Source organism: Sinocyclocheilus rhinocerous, unplaced genomic scaffold (genome assembly GCF_001515625.1).
Source record: "Sinocyclocheilus rhinocerous isolate Xijiao unplaced genomic scaffold, SAMN03320098_v1.1 scaffold524, whole genome shotgun sequence".
Taxonomy (NCBI): Eukaryota; Metazoa; Chordata; class Actinopteri; order Cypriniformes; family Cyprinidae; genus Sinocyclocheilus; species Sinocyclocheilus rhinocerous.
Genome location: NW_015628336.1, coordinates 175,171 through 196,667, shown reverse-complemented (window position 1 = coordinate 196,667; position 21,497 = coordinate 175,171). Strand labels below are relative to the sequence as shown.

General features: G+C 36.2%; 1 protein-coding gene across 1 annotated transcript in view; it reads left to right on the top strand.

Moving 5' to 3' along the window:
- Window positions 1–21,497, top strand: part of babam2 (BRISC and BRCA1 A complex member 2) — an 87,136-nt gene that overhangs the window by 47,928 nt on the left and 17,711 nt on the right. Inside the window, exon 7 of the mRNA XM_016548926.1 lies at window positions 18,865–18,974. Within this exon, the coding sequence (XP_016404412.1) occupies window positions 18,865–18,974 (110 nt within the window). The remainder of the gene's footprint in view (window positions 1–18,864; window positions 18,975–21,497) is intronic.

The window sequence follows — 21,497 nt, the reverse complement described above, 5'->3', positions numbered from 1 at the left end:
TGCGGTTTATGGTTCAAAAAACACATTATTTTCCACATACTGTACATTATTGTTTCTACTCTATGCCCCGCCTTTCTGAAACGCGTCGATGTTTACAAAGCTCATCGTTCTGAAAAGCGAGGTGTGCTCTGATTGGATAGCTATCCAGTGTGTTGTGATTGGCTGAATACCTCAAGTGTGTAGTTATGCAAATCTTCTCACACAGTGACGTAGACATGTGGGGGCGTGTTTAAACGAGGCGTTTTAGGAGGGCGTGGACCAATCTTAACTTTTATAAAGAATATCTCTTTGGGTTTGAGACTTTAGTCTTTGCAACTTTAGCGATCTTATCTATTCACGAACAGCTTGTAACATTCCAAAAAGAAAGGACAACTTGAAATCGCAACATATGACCTTTAATGGCCTGTGGTAACTCGGAAATCATATCCAAATGTTTACTTGATCAACGTCCCAATCATATCTGTGTTTTATGCTTTTCTTTCAAGTTGCCAAATAATGCAGTATAGCTGCCAAATAATATTGTTTACGACTAGGCATAGAGAAAGAAAAACAAGCAAGAGAAAATATCTGGACATTACACCATGCACCTGTGTGATCAAAGCAGATTCTTATATATGGCACACTGTGCATGTTTGAGACACTCCCTACTTTGTGCGTGACTGTAGAGCATTTCATGCCAACGCCAGTAGTTCGTAATTTGCAGGCGGATTGAGCACTCCAACAGTAAACACTGACTCAGGCCCAAGGAATCCTAAGAGCTTTGAAGTAATTGCAGGTTCCTCCTGAAACTGTTTCTCCACCATTGCTCGGGCCATCAGAAACCAGAGCCGCGCCACAGCAAACATCTGTAAGAGGGGAAATAAACTGCCAAACCACCTCTCTACTAGATATCTAGGGCTTGTTTGATATCTGGGTTCAGATTCATTAGATTTGTCTACTGTTTTGCAGCGCGCTATACAGCCAGGGATGTAGTATACATGAATACTTCATCTTATATATGTATATATACAGTATATACTGTATATGTATGTGTGTGTGTGTGTGTGTGTGTGTTAATAATGTCAGTAATATCATAGCAATTAGGAGAGAACATCCAAGCAACTGCGAAGAAACATACAAAAAAACACCCACAAACCTTTGCGAGATTTTTGCATGGGCTTGTTTAACTTTTATTTTCTTCAAAAGATGTGAAAATCCAGCTCGCTCACTTTAATGTATACATGTATATCTTTGGCCCAATGTGCGTCAATAATGACTTGCGTTTTCTTTCTCTTGACATTCATAATGTTCACCTGTGCCTTTTTATAACAATAAAGCTAGCAAAATCTATGCAAAAACTCATCAGAAGTCTGTGAACCTTCGAGAATGCCACTGCTTCCATGTTTAGCTGAGATACCCCTGACATTAGCATCACTTTTATTCAGAGTGTGATGGGTAAAAAAATAAATAAATAAAAAACAAGCAGGAAAAAGGAAAGATAATTGCTGGTTTGAAGATCTTTAATGCAACAGGCGATGAAGCACTGAAAAGAGCAGCTAAGCCCATCACTCCGACAAACAATCAGGCTGCTGTTTAAGAGGCCAAATTATAGCTTGGGCTGGGCCTGAGGATCAAAATAAAATGTCAGAGGAGAAGTTCACAAACAAGAGTCAAATTGGTTGGAAAGACAATGGATCTGAGCAGTCTGTTGGCATGGGAGCCAAGTTAATAAGTAAAGATGTTGGCCCATGAAGTCTCTCCGAAATCTTTTCTTCCCTCACTGTAAAAAAAAAACTGGAAGATTTGAATCTTGCATATCGCTAGCTTAAAGAAATAGTTATTTACTCACCCTCATGTTGTTTCTAACTTGTATACCTTTTTTCTATGGAACTCAAACACAAAATCATATAGACTTGTGTGGTCTATTTAGTAATTTTTTGAAGCTCGACAGCCCAGTGCATGCTATTGTTATATGGAAAAGAGCAGCCAGGACCTTTTGCTAAATATTCTATTTTTTTGTTTCACGAAAGACACACAAAGGCATCCAAATTGATGAGGGTGAATAAATTACAACAGAAATGTTATGTTTCAGTGAACTATTATTTAGTTATTGCTTTTATTGATTTATTATTGCATAATTTTCTGCAGATAATGAAATCTTTTTTTTCCCCATGTGTTTTAGTATGTAGAAAGGTGTTATTTTGGCGGTCCAACCATAAGCCATAAATACAGGAAAGGAACAGAATTTTTGCTGACTCGACTTTTACGCATCCGGTGTGTGTCGCAAGTGGGCGTTTGTGGTTGCAAAATCATAGAAATGTGTCGCCGTTTTGGCGGCCTGCCATCACAGTAAAGAACAAGTTAAGTGCCAGGTCATCATACTTTTAAAATTAAGGATGCATTTGTGTCATTACAGAGACCTGGATGCATTATCCACACCTGTCTGTGTATGCTATTAATGTTTTAATAGTCTGTGATTATTGTAATTACACTCTGTCACTTTCATAAGTATTGGCTATTTCTGTCTATATTGATTACTACAGTATCAAAGCCAGGTCATACATAAGGAATTTATTTGTCATCTTTTTGACTTAATCTAGCATCTTTGTTGATGTTGTCTCATTTGCTTTGTCATTTGTATTGTCTCATATTTCCATGACAGTAATTACACTTAATTAAACATTTTGGACATAATAACCCAAGTCAGACCACTGAACCCAGTGCACACCCATTACACACACTTGCCTTTGTAAAAGGCTTTGCTTTAGTCCCATATAGTGCTTGCTTGTTAAGGCAATCTTAAAATCCCCATTATAATATACAACCAGGTACCCATATCTTTACTTATTAAACCTGATAAACCAGTGTTGTATTACATCCAGTGTAAAACACTAGTCTACATAATCACATAGTTTCTATCTATGTACACTACCAATTTTTTAAACATGTTTTTTAAAAGTTTTAAAAAGTCTTTTGTGCTTTTGTTTGATCAAAAATAGAGTAAAACAGTAATATTGTGAAATATTATTACAATTTAAAGGAACTGCTTTTTGCTTTAAGTTCATAATATGCTGATTTGGTGCTCAGGTATAAATAATAGTTATTATTATTATGAATGTTGAAAATAATGTTTGCTAAGCAGCATTTATTAGAAATACTTTTTTTGTGGCATTTTGAATGTGTACTGTCATTTTTGATCAATTGAATGCGTACTTGCTGATTAAAAGTAACAATTCCTTCATTTCCTTCTTCTTGTTGTTGTTTTTTATATTTATTTATTTTTTTATTATTAATTATGTTTTAATTGTTCTTACCCCAAATGGTTCAATGGTAGTTTCTGAATGATAGATGTTTCTTTAGCACTAAATATTAGATAATAAGAACGATTATAATATAATTTAAATGATTTCTTAAGGATCATAGAAAAGACTGGTAGTGTATGTGTTTGCTCACATGATGTGAGTGTTCTGGGTGGCTGCAGAGCAGTTGCTTACATATTTTATGTGGTTTGTTGCATGTTGCTATACAATTGCTAGGTAATTTGCAGTCAAAAGAGCCCACCCTATGATATTCTATGCATGGCATTATGGTGACTAGGTTTTGCCTGAGTCCATCCTTCATTGTAAGCCTATGGGATTTTTATCCACTTATTAAATTGTCCATGAGATGCGTGCCAAATTTAATACTTAGGGTTAAACCTAGTATCAACAATAGGAAAGCCGATGCTTGCCTTTGCAGGCATCACTAAGAGGGCATTATGGTAAGACACTATCACATGTATCTCTTGGGTAAACATCTGGCTGCCGTGCTGCTTTGAATTGGCAGTGAGTGAGGGAGTGATAAAACGGCACGAAACATCAAAAAGAGACCTGCCCGCATTCTGTCTCCATGTGGCTCTGAACAAATTCACAGACTTCAACTCCCCACAACTACAAGCAGACACAGCTGAATCTCTGGTCTTAGCGTGTAAACTCGCTATTATCACTGTAAAGGGCTGCATCAGCTAATGAAGGCCCATCCATTCTGTTATAGCCCCTAGGGAAGAACGGTGCTCCCAAATTCTCCAAATGGTGGGTGGCATCCTGTTTGAAGTAGTGTAGATATTGCAGCAGTCTGGAGGGTTGCTGTCGGGCACCTGCTGCTGTCTGTGGGAGGGATGCAGAGAAGCATCGTCTCACAGAGCTTGTAAACATGCACACCTGATGCAGTATTGTTATCCCCAAAAATCTTGCTTGTGATAAAAATGTTTTATATGGCATGGCTCATATTGCTGATATTCTCTGGTTTACAGTACGTGCGGTCTAAATGTAGTTTGTTAATAGGGTTATCTTAAAAGATCTCTACCTACATTTTTGCAAATCTTCAAAAAGTTGAAATGAACACTAGTGGCAGTAAAACACCAACAACTTTCATTCCGTGTTATGACTTCAAAATACTTTGACCATAATGCATGATTTGTAAACTAATAAATGTTGTTGCATCACATAACCAGCTCCATATCTATGGCTTTTCTAACATAGTAAACTTGCTCAGTAGGTCACCTGGTAGAGCATTCCAATGAGGAGCACACATGTATGAGTCCTGTAAAACACCAGTCACGATAAAAGAGCTCAAAGGCCATGTACACACTGCAGCTAAATTCGATTGTCAATTCACCTTTTAGTGCCTAATCCGAGCCTTGATTCATAATTGTTGCCAGATCTTACTAGAAAAAATAGCTAACAAGAACAAGCCCATAATAAACTGAAATAAATCCAAATACTTTACATCGAAAATAAGACCAAAATAGTGCGACCCGCACCTGTGTCCATAAACTTGATCGCTTTATGAGCCAAGCCTAAACAACAAGCCAAAAATGCTTTTAATAATTGGACAACACTGCAAGAGAGTGCTCTGCGAAGCAGCCTTCCGAAATATACAAATCACAGCAATAGAGTATTAACCTTTTAGTGCCATTCACCAGACATTTCATGACCGAACTGCTGTGATACGTACAACAACCAACACAATAAAATGTTGCCAGATTTTTCAGTTTCAGATAAAACTGAATGAGTTTTTAGCACCACTCACTGGATGTTTCACGTTGAAAATGTCGCAAAACATGCAAGAAGCAAAGTAATTTTTTGCAGAAATGTCACCACAGGCACATTTTTCAATGAGCCTGAGTTAAGTTTATAATGGTCTTAATGTTTCCGTCAGGATTGCTTGTGGAAATGACTAGGCCAACACTGCACCCTTCGCATTTTCTGTTCTGATTGTAAGGGAAATGCGTTTAAATATAGTAAAATAAACAGTGATGCCAGTACAACACAGTTATTGGTAACTGAAAAAATGATTACATTAAAAAACAAATATACAAAGTGCAGAGGATGTTTTAAACTTTTTTTCACATTTCTGTAATGATTTTAGAAAAAGAAGGGGAAAAAATATCAATTCTGTGCAATAGATGCTAACTTGACAGAAGGTTTTATTATTCAGCAAGTACAGAATTTTGTGAAGGAATTGTGTGGAAATATGCAGCTGATTTTATTGAGCTCCGTAGACGCTAGTCTGTCCGATTTTTACCAGTTGTACAGAACTAACTCAAACTATTTTAAAATGCCACCTGAGTCTCTAATAAAGTCTGCCCGGGTCTTGATGTTTGTTGAACCCTCTGCTGCACCCAAAAGCAAATTTACTGACAGAACAGAGGGAATCTTGACCTTCACATCTGTTATTGCCACAAGCAATTACAGCAAATGCTTATTTTTTGTACCATTTGTCTTCCTCTATTCCTTCCCTCCTCTTGTGTTTGAGCTAACAGTTGTTTCATTTGCGCAGCGTGTTAACTAATTAGATTAATTAATCAAGGTTAATTAATCCGAGAAGCAACGACTGACTGAACAGAGGGCACAGAGGAGGGGTAGGCTCACACAGCACTCTCTGCGTGAACCCGACACGCGCACACACATTCGAGACGAGAGAAAGACAGACCGTCTTAGCGGTACTTAGAAAAACACCAGATCTGTGAGGAGGAAAGGGGATCTTTTTCTGAGACTGCTTTGAATAAACCACAGGAAATCTGTGACAAGGAAACAGCAGAGCTGTAGAGGTGCCATGTAAGCTGTTAGTGATACGATACTGGAAAGACAGACCTGTACGGCATAGTCGTGTGGGAGATGGAAACGCAACAAGCACAGGGTTGAAAGTAAGACTTCTCTATAGCTATGTTAAATGTCTGATATCAGGGAAAAGTTGGCTCTTATCAAACATAAGAACATAAAGTCCTTCTGCGATTATACTGTTTATTTGTACATTTAGAGGATAGGCAATCACTTCTCACTCGGTGTCGTCTTTTGAAACCGGGAAAATCGTGAAACAGGAAGTTACTCTGGAATTGAAGAGCTGTATTGCATCATGCTACACTTTCAATAATAGATAACACTCCCTTAGATTCTGATCATATCTTTTCTGGTTTCTAAAGAAAATGACAAATTAGGAATGTAGTTCAGGGTAAAACCAGGTTAAAGGTCAACCTGAAGTTGTTCAAAAACCTGTGTGCGAAAGGAAAATGTTTAGTAGATAGAGAAAAGGGCCCCTACACACCTTTAATGTATTATTATGTATTTAAATAATGTATTATAATTTATTAAATAATACATTAAATGCATCATTTAATTATTTGAGTTATTATGTGTGACACTGGACCACAAAACCAGTCATAAGGGTCAATTTTTTGAAATTGAGATTTATACATCATCTGAAAGCTGAATAAATAAGCTTTCTATTGATGTTTGTTAGGATAGGACAATATTTGGCCGAGATACAACTATTTGAAAATCTGGAATCTGAGGGTGCAAAAAAAATTAAATACTGAGAAAATCGCCTTTAAAGTTGTCCAAATAAAGTTCTTAGCAATGCATATTACTAATCAAAAATTAAGTTTTGATATATTTACGGTAGGAAATTTACAAAATATTTTCATGGAACATGATCTTTACTTAATATCCTAATGATTTTTGGCATAAAAGAAAAATCGATAATTTTGACCCATACAATGTTTTTTTGGCTATTGCTAAAAATATACCCCAGCGACTTAAGACCGGTTTTGTGGTCCAGGGTCACATTTATTAATTACTTGAATTAGATACACATTTCAAACATCGTAATTATTCCTCATGAGCTGTAGACCAGTTGAGTGGAATCAAAGAATCATGAATTAGGTTATTGCTATTATAACATCCCTTCCATTAAAAATACAGTCAGACAGTGTATATGATTCCTGTTATATGTCTTTGACTGGGGTTGCCATCTGATTTGTTTGTTATTGTTCAGTTATTGAACTAAATTATGAAAATGCATTTATTTACAGTACATAGAATAGTAAATTATTATTATAATTTCTAATTCAATTAATCGGTTGCATTTAATGAGACTTAATAAGCAATTCATTCAAAATTAAAACATATATTTTACATAATCTTCCAAAATCAGATAAGTTAGAATAGGTTTATCACAGGGGTATTCTTGACAAGATGGTCCCTTTCATGATTTTCACTGTTATGCGTCAGTCGTCTCTAAATGTGTTGCAGTTTATCAGTAATTGCACTCTGTTCATAAAGGGGCATCTCATCTCCGCCAGTCTGCATGTACAAATATGTTGTGAATGGTTACAAGACACGTCTTTATGCCATTCAAAATATGTGCACATCCAAATGACATTTGAGAGCTACGGCAGGGGGTTGATTCTCAGTGCAAAACCATTTCAATTATAGTCAATTTAAAGAGCTTTGAAAACAGTACATAGTCCGTGTGACTGTTTGTAACTTTGTTGGGCCTGTTGTGTTCCACAGAAGGAAACTTTTCATTTTCTTTTCATACATAAAATATCACACATTATGTTTTGTCTAATATATTTTTTTATGTATTTGGATGCTTTTAAAACACACACTCACACATAATAAAACAAAGGCTTTAAATCGTCAAAAAAAAAATGTACGGTATGTATAAGCAGGAAACACACCCTCTTATGGTTTTGAGGTTATTGCTGGTTAGAAGGACAGTTTTATATAGGTACAATGGGCTTATTATTTTTCTTGGCAAGGGAGGAATTCTGAATGGAAAGTATTAAAGAAGGGTGGACAAAGCCTAACCCTGAAAAATATTACAGTTGACCTAATTGATCTTAAATAACCTATGAGCCGCCCTGATGAAAGCCTTGTTCAGCTGAATATACTGTATATATAAACATTTTCTTTTTTCTTGTGTATCTTTATTATTTTTGTGCAGTGTCCTTTATCTTTTCGTAACATCCCTCAGGCAATTGGACACAATGCAACATATTCAGCATAATTGCAATGCAACATAATTCTCTCTCTCTTTTTTTTTTTTTTTTTCACTAAAATAGATAGCTTTTGTGACTTCCTAGTTGACCATTAACTTTATTAGGAAATGAAATGCGGGTTTATTTATTAAAGGGGTCATATGATGCGGCTAAAAAGAACATTATTTTGTGTATTTGGTGTAATGAAATGTGTTTATGCGGTTTAAGGTTTAAAAAACACATTATTTTCCACATACTGTACATTATTGTTTCTCCTCTATGCCCCGCCTTTTTGAAATGCGTTGATTTTTACAAAGCTCATCGGTCTGAAAAGCGAGGTGTGCTCTGATTGGCCAGCTATCTAGTGCGTTGTGATTGGCCGAATACCTCAAGCGTGAGACGGAAATGTTACGCCCCTCACCATACAGTGATGCCATCTCCCGGCACGACCAGACAAAACCAATAAGACCCATTACAAACGAGGCATTTGTTGCATCCAGTGGGGACATAATTACTGATTATAATGACTTATACTGTCTTGTTACGCGTTGCCACATCGTGACGTAGACATGTGGGTGCGTGTTAGAACGAGCCGTTTTAGGTAGGTGTGGCTGACTCTTCACTTTTATAAAGAATATCTCTTTGGATTTGAGACTTTACAGATCTTCTTTATGCACCAAGAGCTTGTAACACTCCAAAGAGAAAGGAAAAATTGAAATCGCATCATATGACTACTTTAATGTTACTGAAGTCATGATACTGCACTTTAACCAGAAAAAAATAGAAATTAAAAAAAAATAATAATAAATTGTTAGATTATTTAAATGGTCTCATCACATGATCTTGCATCACTAAAGATCGTCTACTGATCATGTGTGTGGAAATGCATTTTCAATGCAATCTTTTTGTCATTTGTGCATATGCTTTATGTCATTGGTATGATCACATGACATTTATTGATATTTTATACAATATAATATACAACCTCTAGTATAGATCACAGAGGATTTTTTCATATATGTGACCATAGACCACAAAACCAGTCATAAGGGTCCATTTTTTTTTAATTGAGATTTATACATCAATAAATAACATAAATAAGCTTTCCATTGATGTATGGTTTGTTAGGATAGGACAATTTTTGGCCGAGATACAACTATTTGAAAATCTGGAATCTAAGGGTGCAAAAAAATCAAAATACTGAGAAAATCGCCTTTAAAGTTGTCCAAATGAAGTTTTTGGCAATGCATATTACTAATCAAAAATTAAGTTTTGATATATTTATGGTAGGAAATTTACAAATATATCTTCATGGAACATGAATCTTTAATTAATATCCTAATGATTTTTGTCATAAAAGAAAAATCAATCATTTTGACCCATACAATGTTTTTTTGGCTATTGCTAAAAATATACCCCAGCGACTTAAGACTGGTTTTGTGCTCCAGGGTCACATATATGAAAGCAAATGGAGAGGGAAAAAAATGCATAATATTTTATGACAAAATACAGCTCATTCTGTGAATGGTCCCTAAGAATATGTTTTAACCTATTAATTATAGGGGTCTAATAATGGTTTGCATAATTTTTGACAACGTTTGAATTATCCTACAACTATCCTAACTGAACTTTATACTGAAAAATCAAATCAAACTGACAGTCTGGGATCAGATATACAGACCAGAATATCTGCAATAATAATGCTCATTATATTACAAACGTTTTCAAATGGGCTCGGTTCCACAAAAAATGTATGAATAAAAAAAATGAGACCCTGTTATAGCTGGATTATAAGTGGATTAAAATGACTTCTGATCCGAATTTCAAGGCCAGGGGACATGCGAATGTCAAAAGACAAATAGTTTTTCTTTTTCACTTTTTTTTAAAGAGGACTCTTGGACAAATTGGCAGATTGTTGTCTGTCTTCACTTTTGTAATGTCTACTTTCACATTCGTATGTCTACCTTACACCCTAGTTGTGACAACAACAGTTCTATTATTAGTAGTATTGCTAAAAATAGACAATTGTTTTAATCATTGTACTGTGATGCATTTCTGTGTCATGCTTATTTCCTTTGCTCCATTCCAAGAGTTACAACATGTATTTTAGCAATGGATTGCATTTTTTAATAATCCAAGTGATTCTATTGCATCTGTTTCGCATTTGTCTGTGTGTATTTGTTCCAGTTAAAATATCACGAGACCTCTTCTAAATAGTGTTTTTTAATATGGTCATTGTTGCCAGGCCTTGTTCGCAGGTGTTAGAATGAGTATGAGCAAACTTTACTTCACGTGCCGCTTGCCATCTCTTCCCTGATGATATATCACTGTGTGAATTACTCACATTGACTCAATGCATCGTGAGCACCCTGGTGTGTTGATGCTTTTCAGACAGGATCAAACAAGCACAAAAAATGAGGACGACATCACGCCGCTATCACAACTGCATGCCCCAAGTGCAAAGCTTATGACTTTCTTCTGGCAACATATGATACGCATTGATGACAAGTCATCCTTATGAATGCATCATACTGTGAAATAAATGCTTGCCTCCACAGAGATGGGTGGCACCATCAGGGGCGAGATGGCTAGAGAAGTGTGGGAACTTAATGCCTTAATGGGATTTAATACCTTTATGTTTTAATGTACCCTTAATGCCTTGTTAGTTTTGGAGTCATTCTGTAAACACTACTGCTAACATTACTGTGGTTTTACTTACTAATTGTAAAGGCATACTGTGCTAAAATTTAACCCATAGATATGCTCAAATTTGCCCACTGGAACAACATCAGCTTTGTTTGAAATGGAAAAAGTGTTCCTGTTACAGCTTATATAGTTTTAGGATACGGCATTCCAGACTACTTACCTGTTCAAAAAAAAAAGAAAAAAAAAAAAGTATATGAAACGTATGCGGCGAGAAATATATCAAGCTACTGGTCTAAGTGAGCAAACTTACAATGTTCGCCAGGAAGAGATGCATGAGATAGAGAGGAATGCGGAAAAACTTCTGACTTCTCTGGTTGGAAATTTATGATTTCATTGAAGTTGTTCCCAATTAATTCATCATGAAGCTCAGGATTGTCACATGAGTATTTAGTTAACTCTGTGAATAAAGAAGTTATCGTATCCTTTGATCAGATGAATCATCTGATCAATGGGAGCAGCTTTCTGGACACTGTTTTGCCTCAGCCACCACACCCAATTTAAATAGTATTTGGCTCAAGCACGCACACACCCCTGAGATACAGACACTGTGGCCCAGCTGTGTTCTCCACCTTGGAGGGTGTGCCCAGATTGTTAATATGTTCCACAATCCTCCTCCTTTATCCACCAAAAAACCCTTCCCACCTATTTATGTAACACGCAAACTTAAAAGTTAATAAGTGATTGGCACTTTTTAGCTTGCATTATCATCATATTTTATCATCTGAAATGTGCTGCGACTTTGCATGCTTGACTTTAATTGCAACTACATCATAGGCTTGCCGCGATAGATGGTGATGACGGTGTTAAGCCGCAACACCGGTTATGTCACTTAAAGCTCCTGTTTGGCAATATTTTGGATTTTGAAAAGCCTGTTGACTTTTGCCGTTTATCTAAGGTGATTTTAGATTTTTTTTTTAAACATTTGTTTCTTATTTAATTGGTTCCACATTATTTGCTGTTTTTTACTTTATTTAAACTTTGTGTCATTTATTAATTTTTTTTTACATCAAGGTGTATGCCGTGCCTCCAAGCTTTCTTACTCGTTTTGCTAATAAACGTTCTACATTTCTTATTTATTTGGTTATATATTATACATGTTTACTAAGCCTATTTCCAGTTTTGTATACCTATTTAAACTTTATATAAATTATTTGTTATTTTATATTAGCCATAGCCTGCCCTATAGCATGGTGTATTTTTATTTGTTTTGTTAATAAAAGTTCTACATTTTATATATAGGCTAAAGTGAGTTTGACGTTGTATTTTGTTGTTGCATTCAAGCAATTGACGCCGAACTGCCGCTAATTCGAAAGTGAAAGTAAAATGTGCACGGCGCTTATAAGCTATTTAAAAGTGAAGGAAAGCAAGGAAAAGAGGGGAAGTTCAAATTAACTAAAAACGAACAATTGCTTTACGCCGAATTGCCGCTATTTGAAAGTGAAAGTAAAATGCGCACGCAGCTTTTACAAGCTATTTAAAAGCGAAGGAAAGTGAGGAAAAGAGGGAACGCCCCCGCCCCACGTTGATACTGGTGTTTACCGGTGTTGTCACACGTCGATTAACCGGTGGGAAAATTTCCTCACCGTCACAACCCTACTTCATCAAGCATGCCGAATATTTGATCAAGTGTTTGATTACATCAAAGTGTACACATCTGGATTCATGCGACTTAACTGTTCATTATAATTTTTGTCACAAACACAGATGAATAAAGAAACTCTCTCAGGAAATCTGTGAATTTCCTGCGAAATACTGTGCTGTTTTGAACACAGTATCTTGTCGGATTGCCTGTCACATTTTCAGTACCTTTGGAATGTAGAAATGTTTGTCAGGTTTATATAGGTTGAGACAGCTGCCTCTGCTACCCTGATGGTTTGCTGTCAGATTGTTGCTTCAGGTAAAATATTTCCACCATAAAAATAAGGCCACCCATTCAAGCATCTCTTCAGTGGGCATGACACCTAAGCCGGAAATTATGATTCTAAAATCTTGTCAATAACAGTAATTTAATACATGTTAAGGTTAAAGTTATGAATGTCAGTTACAACAGTCAACAATAATCACAAATAACAATATATAAAAAAAAAACACATTGGGATATATTGAGGTTCTCTCAATGGTGAATGTGATCTCAATGGAGAATTAATTAGCAACCACGTCATGGATTTTTCAGGAGGTCAACAGTGCTCCAAGATCAACTAAACAATCAGGTTTGGTTATTGAATCCAAGCTGAAGTACACACATTGATACATATTACCATTTAGTAATCCAGTTTGTAAAGCTGGTTTGAAATAATGTGCATGGTGAAAAGCAAATAAACAAACCTGACTTGACTTTGTCTAAAATATAGTTATGAATTGCCACTACATGAATCTTGGAAGCTAATGTTGAATGCTGTGGTTAAAAATAAAGGTTTTTTTATTAGCATGAAGAAAGCTAGGATATTTAACATTAAAATAAAATAAAGTTTTTTTTATAAGCATGAAGAATGCTAGGATATTTAACATCCATGGATCTTTTAGTTTATTAGAGTGGAAAAATGTTCTTTAGATTATGAAAAAAAAACTTCCATATGAAAGGGTTCTTTGGGGAACCCAAAATGGTTTTTCTGTGGCATCACTGCAAAACCCCCCCTTTTGAAACCTTTATTTTTAAGAGTGTGGGAAAGCACCTGTTCTTCAAGGTCATGGTTGTAGTTGACCACTAATGTCTCTGTGCTTTCCCCTTATGAGATGGCACAGAAAACATTGAGCAATTCAGTCCCGTCTATTCCTATAGTGGGGCCAAACAAATCAACTTCACCTCGAGTTTTGGTTTTAGACAGCTTTTGGCTTGGAGACAGCTGTCACATCTCTACGATGTCACATCACACAGTATGGCAAGCACCCGAGTGGGGGTCATAAAAGAAAACAGAGCGGGCACCCACGTGAGGGTCTTACCCAGGGCACCCTTGAGCCCCGTGCCCTACCCCCGACTCCTTGACACTGACTCACTGGTTTAAACAGGAGGTAGGGAGTGCACAATACTCCCTCTCTCACTGTCCTGGAGGAAGGGTCGCTCAAAACACTCATTAGTCATCACTGTTGTCTTCATTAGTTCTTTACCAAGAACCTTTAAGAGCATGTTTTAATGATGCACCTTTATTCTTATTTAAGTAGCATTTTGCCCAAAGCACAGACTTCCACAGCAAAGATGTTCTTTATACGTAGATTAATAAGTGTTCTTGTAACCTATACTGAAGATTTATTTTAGAAACAGAACATTTCTAAAAGACTAAAAGAAGTCTTACAAGTATAAGTCACAATGTATGTAAGACTGTCTTTAATATAGTATTTATAAGATTTTTAATGTTAAAATATGGAAGTTTATTATACGTTTTTTGATGTAAATTGATCGTTTATACTTTTTAGCAAGTAAAATGTCTTTATAATTGTACAAATGTACACATTCAGGTCATGGTACTCGTGTCCTTTTTTTTTATAAAGTAAACGTAAGAATATATTTTGTATTGTAGTATTTCAAGATGAACACTTACTGGACTGAAGCGACTTTTTGTTTACTTGACTATCCATACATCATTTACAGAAAAATAATGTTAAAATGTATCAAATATTATACATTAGGCTTTTGAGGAACATTTATTTGTATGTCTCTCAATCATAATTTGAATCTGAATTCTGAATTCTTTTGAATTTAGACTTTTTGGGAGGTTTTTAAGCAACCTTTAGTAATCATCCCAGTCCTTTTTTCTGCTGTCTTCCTTGCCTAGAGCAAATGCGACATTCATTCACTCATTTAGCATTCATTGTCAGATGCTTTCTGAACAAAACAAGTTAGAACTGCATTGTGTTCTCAAGCAGATTTAAAATGACTTAATGCTAAAGACAATAGGCTGCTTCCTTGCACTGCTGTTGACTTTTAAATTGTGCATTACTTCTTTCTCAATACTTCCTTGTGTCCAAAAAGGAGTGGAGAACTGTTTGCTCTGGTATATTTTTTAACTGTTTGCCATTAACATAAGGAATACCAGAGCTGCTTGTTGTTGTCATTGTTAATAGATTTGAGACACATTCAAAGTTGTAAAATGGCCAACTAGTTTATACACAGTATTTGCTTACTATTAACCGCCTGGATAGCCTATTTACTAGCTGAAAGAATTGTATATTTTTATTATTCAAAATATATTCATTAAAAGTCTGTATTTTATCATATTTCTGTTGACATGCCTATAACAACAGATTTAACTGTAATAATCAGTTTATTGCACAGCCTTTCATTGCTAATTACTTTATTAAATTCCCTAGAAATGCAAATACCAGTCACACAAAAAAATATTTACTCTCCATCTCCTCTTTCTTGTGCCAGCCATAACCTAACAATCCCACAAATGCCCATCAGCAAGAATGAATTATGTCTCTTGGAATGCATGGGTCATACCATAGTACTCTACTGATGCAAGCTGATTAAATCAAGCAACACCTTGGGATTTAGATGTCCCCCAAACCCCCAAACCCAAACCCCCACCCCCCAAGCCCAGGTATGTGTCGTATGTTAGTGGCTGATGAAGAGCAAGAAGAGACAGATGACAAGGGTAGCCATCAGCTTTGCGCTTGACATTTTGTTCCTCCTGATTTCATACAGATTCACACGTTTTCCCTCAGAGCTTCATCAAATAGATGCTTTTCAACAGCAGCCCCATAATTCTGCTGACTAAATTATGAACCCTTTTTTTTCCACTGAAAATGTGGTTTTCTAGCCCCAGAAGGTCTGTACAGCTAATAAAACATTTCAAACCAATTTTTTAATCCATCTTACTCTAGTGCTGGGCGGTATGACCAAAAATTTATATCACGGTTTAGTAACACATACAGCTGTTCCCTCACCACAGTGCAACAGTGAAAAGGGACCCCTTTCAAACAGTGTCGCGTTCCGAACGTTGCTTAAGTGACATACACCTGCGGTACTGCGGTATTTAAAAAATTCATATCATAACAAAAATAAACACCGGTATTCGGTATGAACCAGTATACCACCCAGCACTACTTAGTAATGAAGTCAAACTTTCTTGATGAATTTGTGAGTCATGGACGATCGTAAATGATCTGAAGCTTATCTGTTTGGATCGTTCCATTATCCGCCCTTGAGGCTACATTCATTTCAAAGGTCTCTGAAATCTACTGTCCAATATTTCCAATTCACAGTAGTGCATATTGATGAGAAAGGAGCTTACAAAACACAATGAAACATGTATTGCTATGCTCTTTACTATAAGATTATACAATGTGAATACTTCAAGTGAAATCAAAGAACAAACTGGTGTGACGTCATTCCAAACAAAATCAGGCTAAAATGAAGTTTGATTTGGAGTTTGTTTTGGGAGCTCTAGAACTTTCCGGAAAAGGCTGGTAAACACCTGAACTTGAACTGTGTTCTGGGTCTCCACCTTCTTTGACATGGAAATGTTCTCTGTTTAATTCGTTCAGTCCAGTTCTTCTGTTCAGTCCGTCGAGGTCAGATGCAAGTAAAAACAAACACACTAGAAATGGAAATTGAAATTTTAATTGACATCCACACTGACTGTTTTTACACTGACTGTTTACTACTGTAAAGCTACTTGCTTTAAAAAAACTTGTTTTTAATGTTGTTTACATGTCTGTCTGGTGTTTTTAATATGGTTAAAGACAAACCATGTGCACATTCATCAGTCATCACCATTGTTGAGCATTTTCTCCCAGTGTACAAAGGACTCAAAATGTGGTTTGAAACAGCCCGTTTCATACAGTCACAAGCATGTAACCAACCCCATCACCGAGGTGGGGCTTTTGATATCATTAGCAAAGAGTTTAAAGGTAAACCTAAGGATGTTGATTTTAAAAGGTTGTTGTGTAATATTAGCAACACATTATTAGAAGTTTGATAATGTACTCAAGCCAAAAGCTTAATATCAATTACTGGTATGTGTCTGAAACTGTAGAGTGATACATACAATGTATTTACATATTGTTAATATTTACATATTAATCCAAATGCTGCTCCTAGTGGCATAGGCAGCATCAGAATGTTGAAAACTTAAACTTGGAAATTGAACTTGGAAAAACTTATTTTTACTCCTTGTTTTTACTCAAATGTAAATTTGCTGTGCATATATTGTAACTTGAATCCGTAGTTTTTCCTGGCAGAAAAATTAACAGTATCTTTACAGACAGTTACTTAATTGTGATGTATTTTGTTTAGCTCTAATGTAGCACAGAAATCTTTTGACACTTATAATTGGACTAGCCAGAGCGATACAGCTTTGTTAGAGATGAGAGAACCATTTTGCTATAACATCAAATATGACAGTCGAGCCATAGCTGAATATGTCCCATTCACATTTATCAAGGTTGAGCTCTCTGTTTCTCCCCAGACCTCAATGTGCCTCATTGAGTTATGAATTAGCTTATCCCACACATGTCCCCTCTAACTGGTAACATCACATATCCAACACACACGGCTCACTCTAATGGGAGCAGAGGTTACACAGCAAGCAGCAATTATCACAAATGGATGAGTTCAAACTGACTGAAAGACATTTGATTAGAGCCCTCATAGTGCTAATGACGTACACCAGGGCCTAGCTGTAGGAAAACTGGGCTCAGACAGCACGGAACAGAAAGTATCATCTAGATCCCTGTGGAACCTTGTGATGTGATAAGCTGAAGACTGGCAGATGTGGCCATCGCTGAAGCTAAAGCTAATGCAGCATGAGTTCTGGTTGTAGTCTCTTCCTGCCAAAATCGTACACCACCTTCAGATGAGAAGTTGCTCAGCACCAGCCGGGCTGCTCTGTCTGCTAGCTAAAGACCTTCAGTGTTACCCAATGCATTGATTTGCCTCACGGTCTTTATCCTGAATGGTGTGTTCATGCCTTTTAAGGCAGAACCAAAAAAAAAAAAAAATCCCCATTTGCTGTTGTCTTTCTAAACATATGATTCGTATTACATATGTGACCCTGGACCACAAAACCAGTCTTAAGTCGCTTGAGTATATTTTTAGCATAAGCCAAAAAAACATTGTATCGGTCAAAATTATCGATTTTTCTTTTATGCCAAAAATCATTAGGATATTAAGTAAAGATCATGTTCCATGAAAATATTTTGTAAATTTCCTACCATAAATATATCAAAACGTAATTTTTGATTAGTAATATGCATTGCAAACAACTTAATTTGGACAACTTTAAAGGCGATTTTCTCAATATTTAGATTTTTTTGCACCCTCAGATTCCAGATTTTCAAATAGTTGTATCTCGGCCAAATATGGTCCTATCCTAACAAACCATACATCAATGGAAAACTTATTTATTCAGCTTTCAGATGATGTATAAATCTCAATTTCAAAAAATTGACCCTTATGACTGGTTTTGTGGTCCAGGGTCACATATCATTACGTGGGTGGTGCTAATTCAAATATTAAAACATGTCATAGCAATTTCCAGGACTTTTTATCTAAACTTTGATACATGTGCAATACCTTATATGAATGATGTTTCATCGACTCTGTTGTCCACAATCAAACATTCGCCTCCCACCAGTTAACCACAGATCTAGAAGGATAGTCAATATAATTCCTATTCTATGATACAAAAACATATGAGACATACAGTATCTACATTTATTTGACCTATTATTTATCTTTAAAAAAAGTGCCTTCTGATGTTTGGATGTCTGTTCATCAGCCAAGCAGACACAGATGTTGCCCAATGCTGATAATCATGCACAATGATAAGCATGCACACACTTGTTTTGTAATATCTTGCCAACCACATATTTGATTGCCTATATAGTCTGTAATATAACAATTTCTAAATATTTATTTTTCTTTATTCCTCTCTCAGGACACAGCACTGGATCCAGGAGAAGATGTGGCACTTCTGTCTGTTAGCTTCGAAGATGCTGAAGCCACACAGGTCTTTCCAAAACTCTACCTGTCACCCAGCATTGAGCAGTGAGTGACTTCACCCTATTCCATTCAAGTGAAAATTAATTTCCTCATGCCATACAAACGTGTAATGTTAAAGAAGCTCAGGAGATTGAGGCAGGATACATTAAAGGACTAGTCCCTTTTTAATTGCCAGTAAAAACATGAAATGCTGCTAACTGTGTGGTATATGGTATTTCAGGGGTGGACATTCCCATTCTAACATTTTATTTCCCTAAAAAGTTCACCCCATTTCATGGACAAGAAAGACTGTAAATCTTAAATTCTTGTATCTGCTAATAATAATTTCATTGTTAGTAGTAGTAGTAGTAGTAGTAGTAGTAGTAAATGTGGCACGAAATGGATGTTGCAGTCATCTTTTCATCTCATTTGAGAAAAATGTAGGGTGGGACTTGATTTTGTCCACCAGGAATTGATCGCTGGATCATTGTCATTTGCTATTTCTGCGATTGACAAGAAAAAAAAGAATCATGATTGAACAGACAAACCTTTAATAATAAACATTGCAATATTCAATTTAGCAATTTTAAATTTTGATTTCATAATGACTTTTGTTGTTTTATCTTTTAGAAGTACACTAGAAGGCCTCACAGCTAATTGTCTAAAAAGCACATATACTTGATTTTGATGTAAACATACAAGATAAAGCTCTATAAACATAATTAATATCATATTCAAAACATCTAATTTTTCAGAAAGTTATTAATACACGACTGTGTGAAAATTGCTTTCCAGATCTTTAAGTGCTGTTATTTAAGAGATTCAAGCACACGACTCATGACACACCTTATCCAACCGCCAACTTGAGTAAATTAACTAAAGGCAGCACTTCCTCTTCTGCTGTTTACTTCCTGAAATCCTGGAGGAATTGAGAATCAGTCAGTAAAAAAAGTTGTTCTGTTTACGCAAGGACGAGAGCCGTTATTAAAGGGTTCAGTAATTGATGTGATTTGCAGAACATGACATTACTGACTGTTTTCAGTTGGTGTACAAAACAAAGCTCTTCCCACCTGTTCAATATTTGTGCAATACAACCTGGAATTAATTTGATCTTGTGCACCATAAATGAGCAGTGGAACATGTTCATAAATAGTGGTACTCCACTCCTGCTTTATTCATTTCATGTGACCTTGCTACAACTGTTTAGAGATTTACAGATGATCAACATCCTGACAATGCAAAACCGAGAATTATGTCTTCTGTTCCCTGCCCCTGCATGCAGGGAGCGCAACAGTGAACAGCGACTTTTTTAAATGGCCTTGGTTCTTGAAGGTTTTCACCCGTTTATTTTCTCCATTTCACCCTCAGAGCTCATAGTATGTCTGTACTGAAAAGCTCATACATTCTAACTCACAATCAGAGTTTCTATGGAAAAAAGGGCTTTTAACTTTTGGAACTCTGTTATTGTGCTCTTTTAAGCCAGATCTGTATCAGCTGAGGTTTCATCAATAAATTATGATTGATCATTTAGCTAAAATATTTTATATGTAGTCAAAAATGGTAGAATAAAGTTGTAATCTACTTTGTCAAACATGAAATTTGCAAAAATGGCCGTAGTTAGCCCAACATTTCCCTCTACCCTCTGCAGTATCTAGAACACAAGGTCACTTCTCAGAAGGAATGGAGGAAACTTCAGTGTGACTTCACAACGGATAGATCTCAGTGGGCAAGGTCTGCTAATGCCAGCCTCTGGGAGCCTGATGAAATTTTTTTTTTGTCTTTCACTCTCTGTGCTGTCCTCCATCCACTCAAATCAGCGTAGCGAGAGGGGAGGAGGAGGAGGAACAAGCCTGTTTGTTTGCTCTCCAGCCATGTCAGCTTCTATCTGTCATGGCCACACTCTCTCCACCCCGTTATATTACAGGGGTTTTGGATAATACAGGAGCACACAGGGTTGACCTTGCCTCCATGCATGCACGTTAACAGCTCAGACTAGGGCGACTTAGGAGAAGAGACGGGATGGGTGTATATGTGTGTGTCTGTGTGTGTGTTTTTTTTTTGTTTTTTTTTACAAAGGTAGAGCCAGGGGGACAAAGCAACACTGGAAATTTGGAAACGGGCCTCCTGAGGACATACCTGAAAAATAATGAATGCTAGAACAGCAGCACAGTGTTTCTGAAGCCCACTTTTCTGTCTACGATTTGAACTTTTTGCACAGATACTAATACACACATTGTAAACAGATTTGATTTTTTTTTTCACGAGTGGGTGGATGTTTATCAGACTTGTACCTGATTTGAGTTGAATTTGTATTGGACATTTCTTGTGCTGATGGTATTTGTGTGTGTATGTGTCAAGTCAAGTCACCTTTATTTATATAGCGCTTTTAACGATACAGACTTTGTCAAAGCAACTGTACAGCATTAATTAGGAAAATAGTGTGTCAATAATGCAAAATGATAATAGTAAACTCTCAATTTTCAGTTCAAGGCAGTTCACCATTGAATTCAGTGATGTCATCATCCAGCTCAGTTTAGTTTAAATAGTATCTATGCAATCAAGTCGACGATATCGCTGGAAATTAAAAGG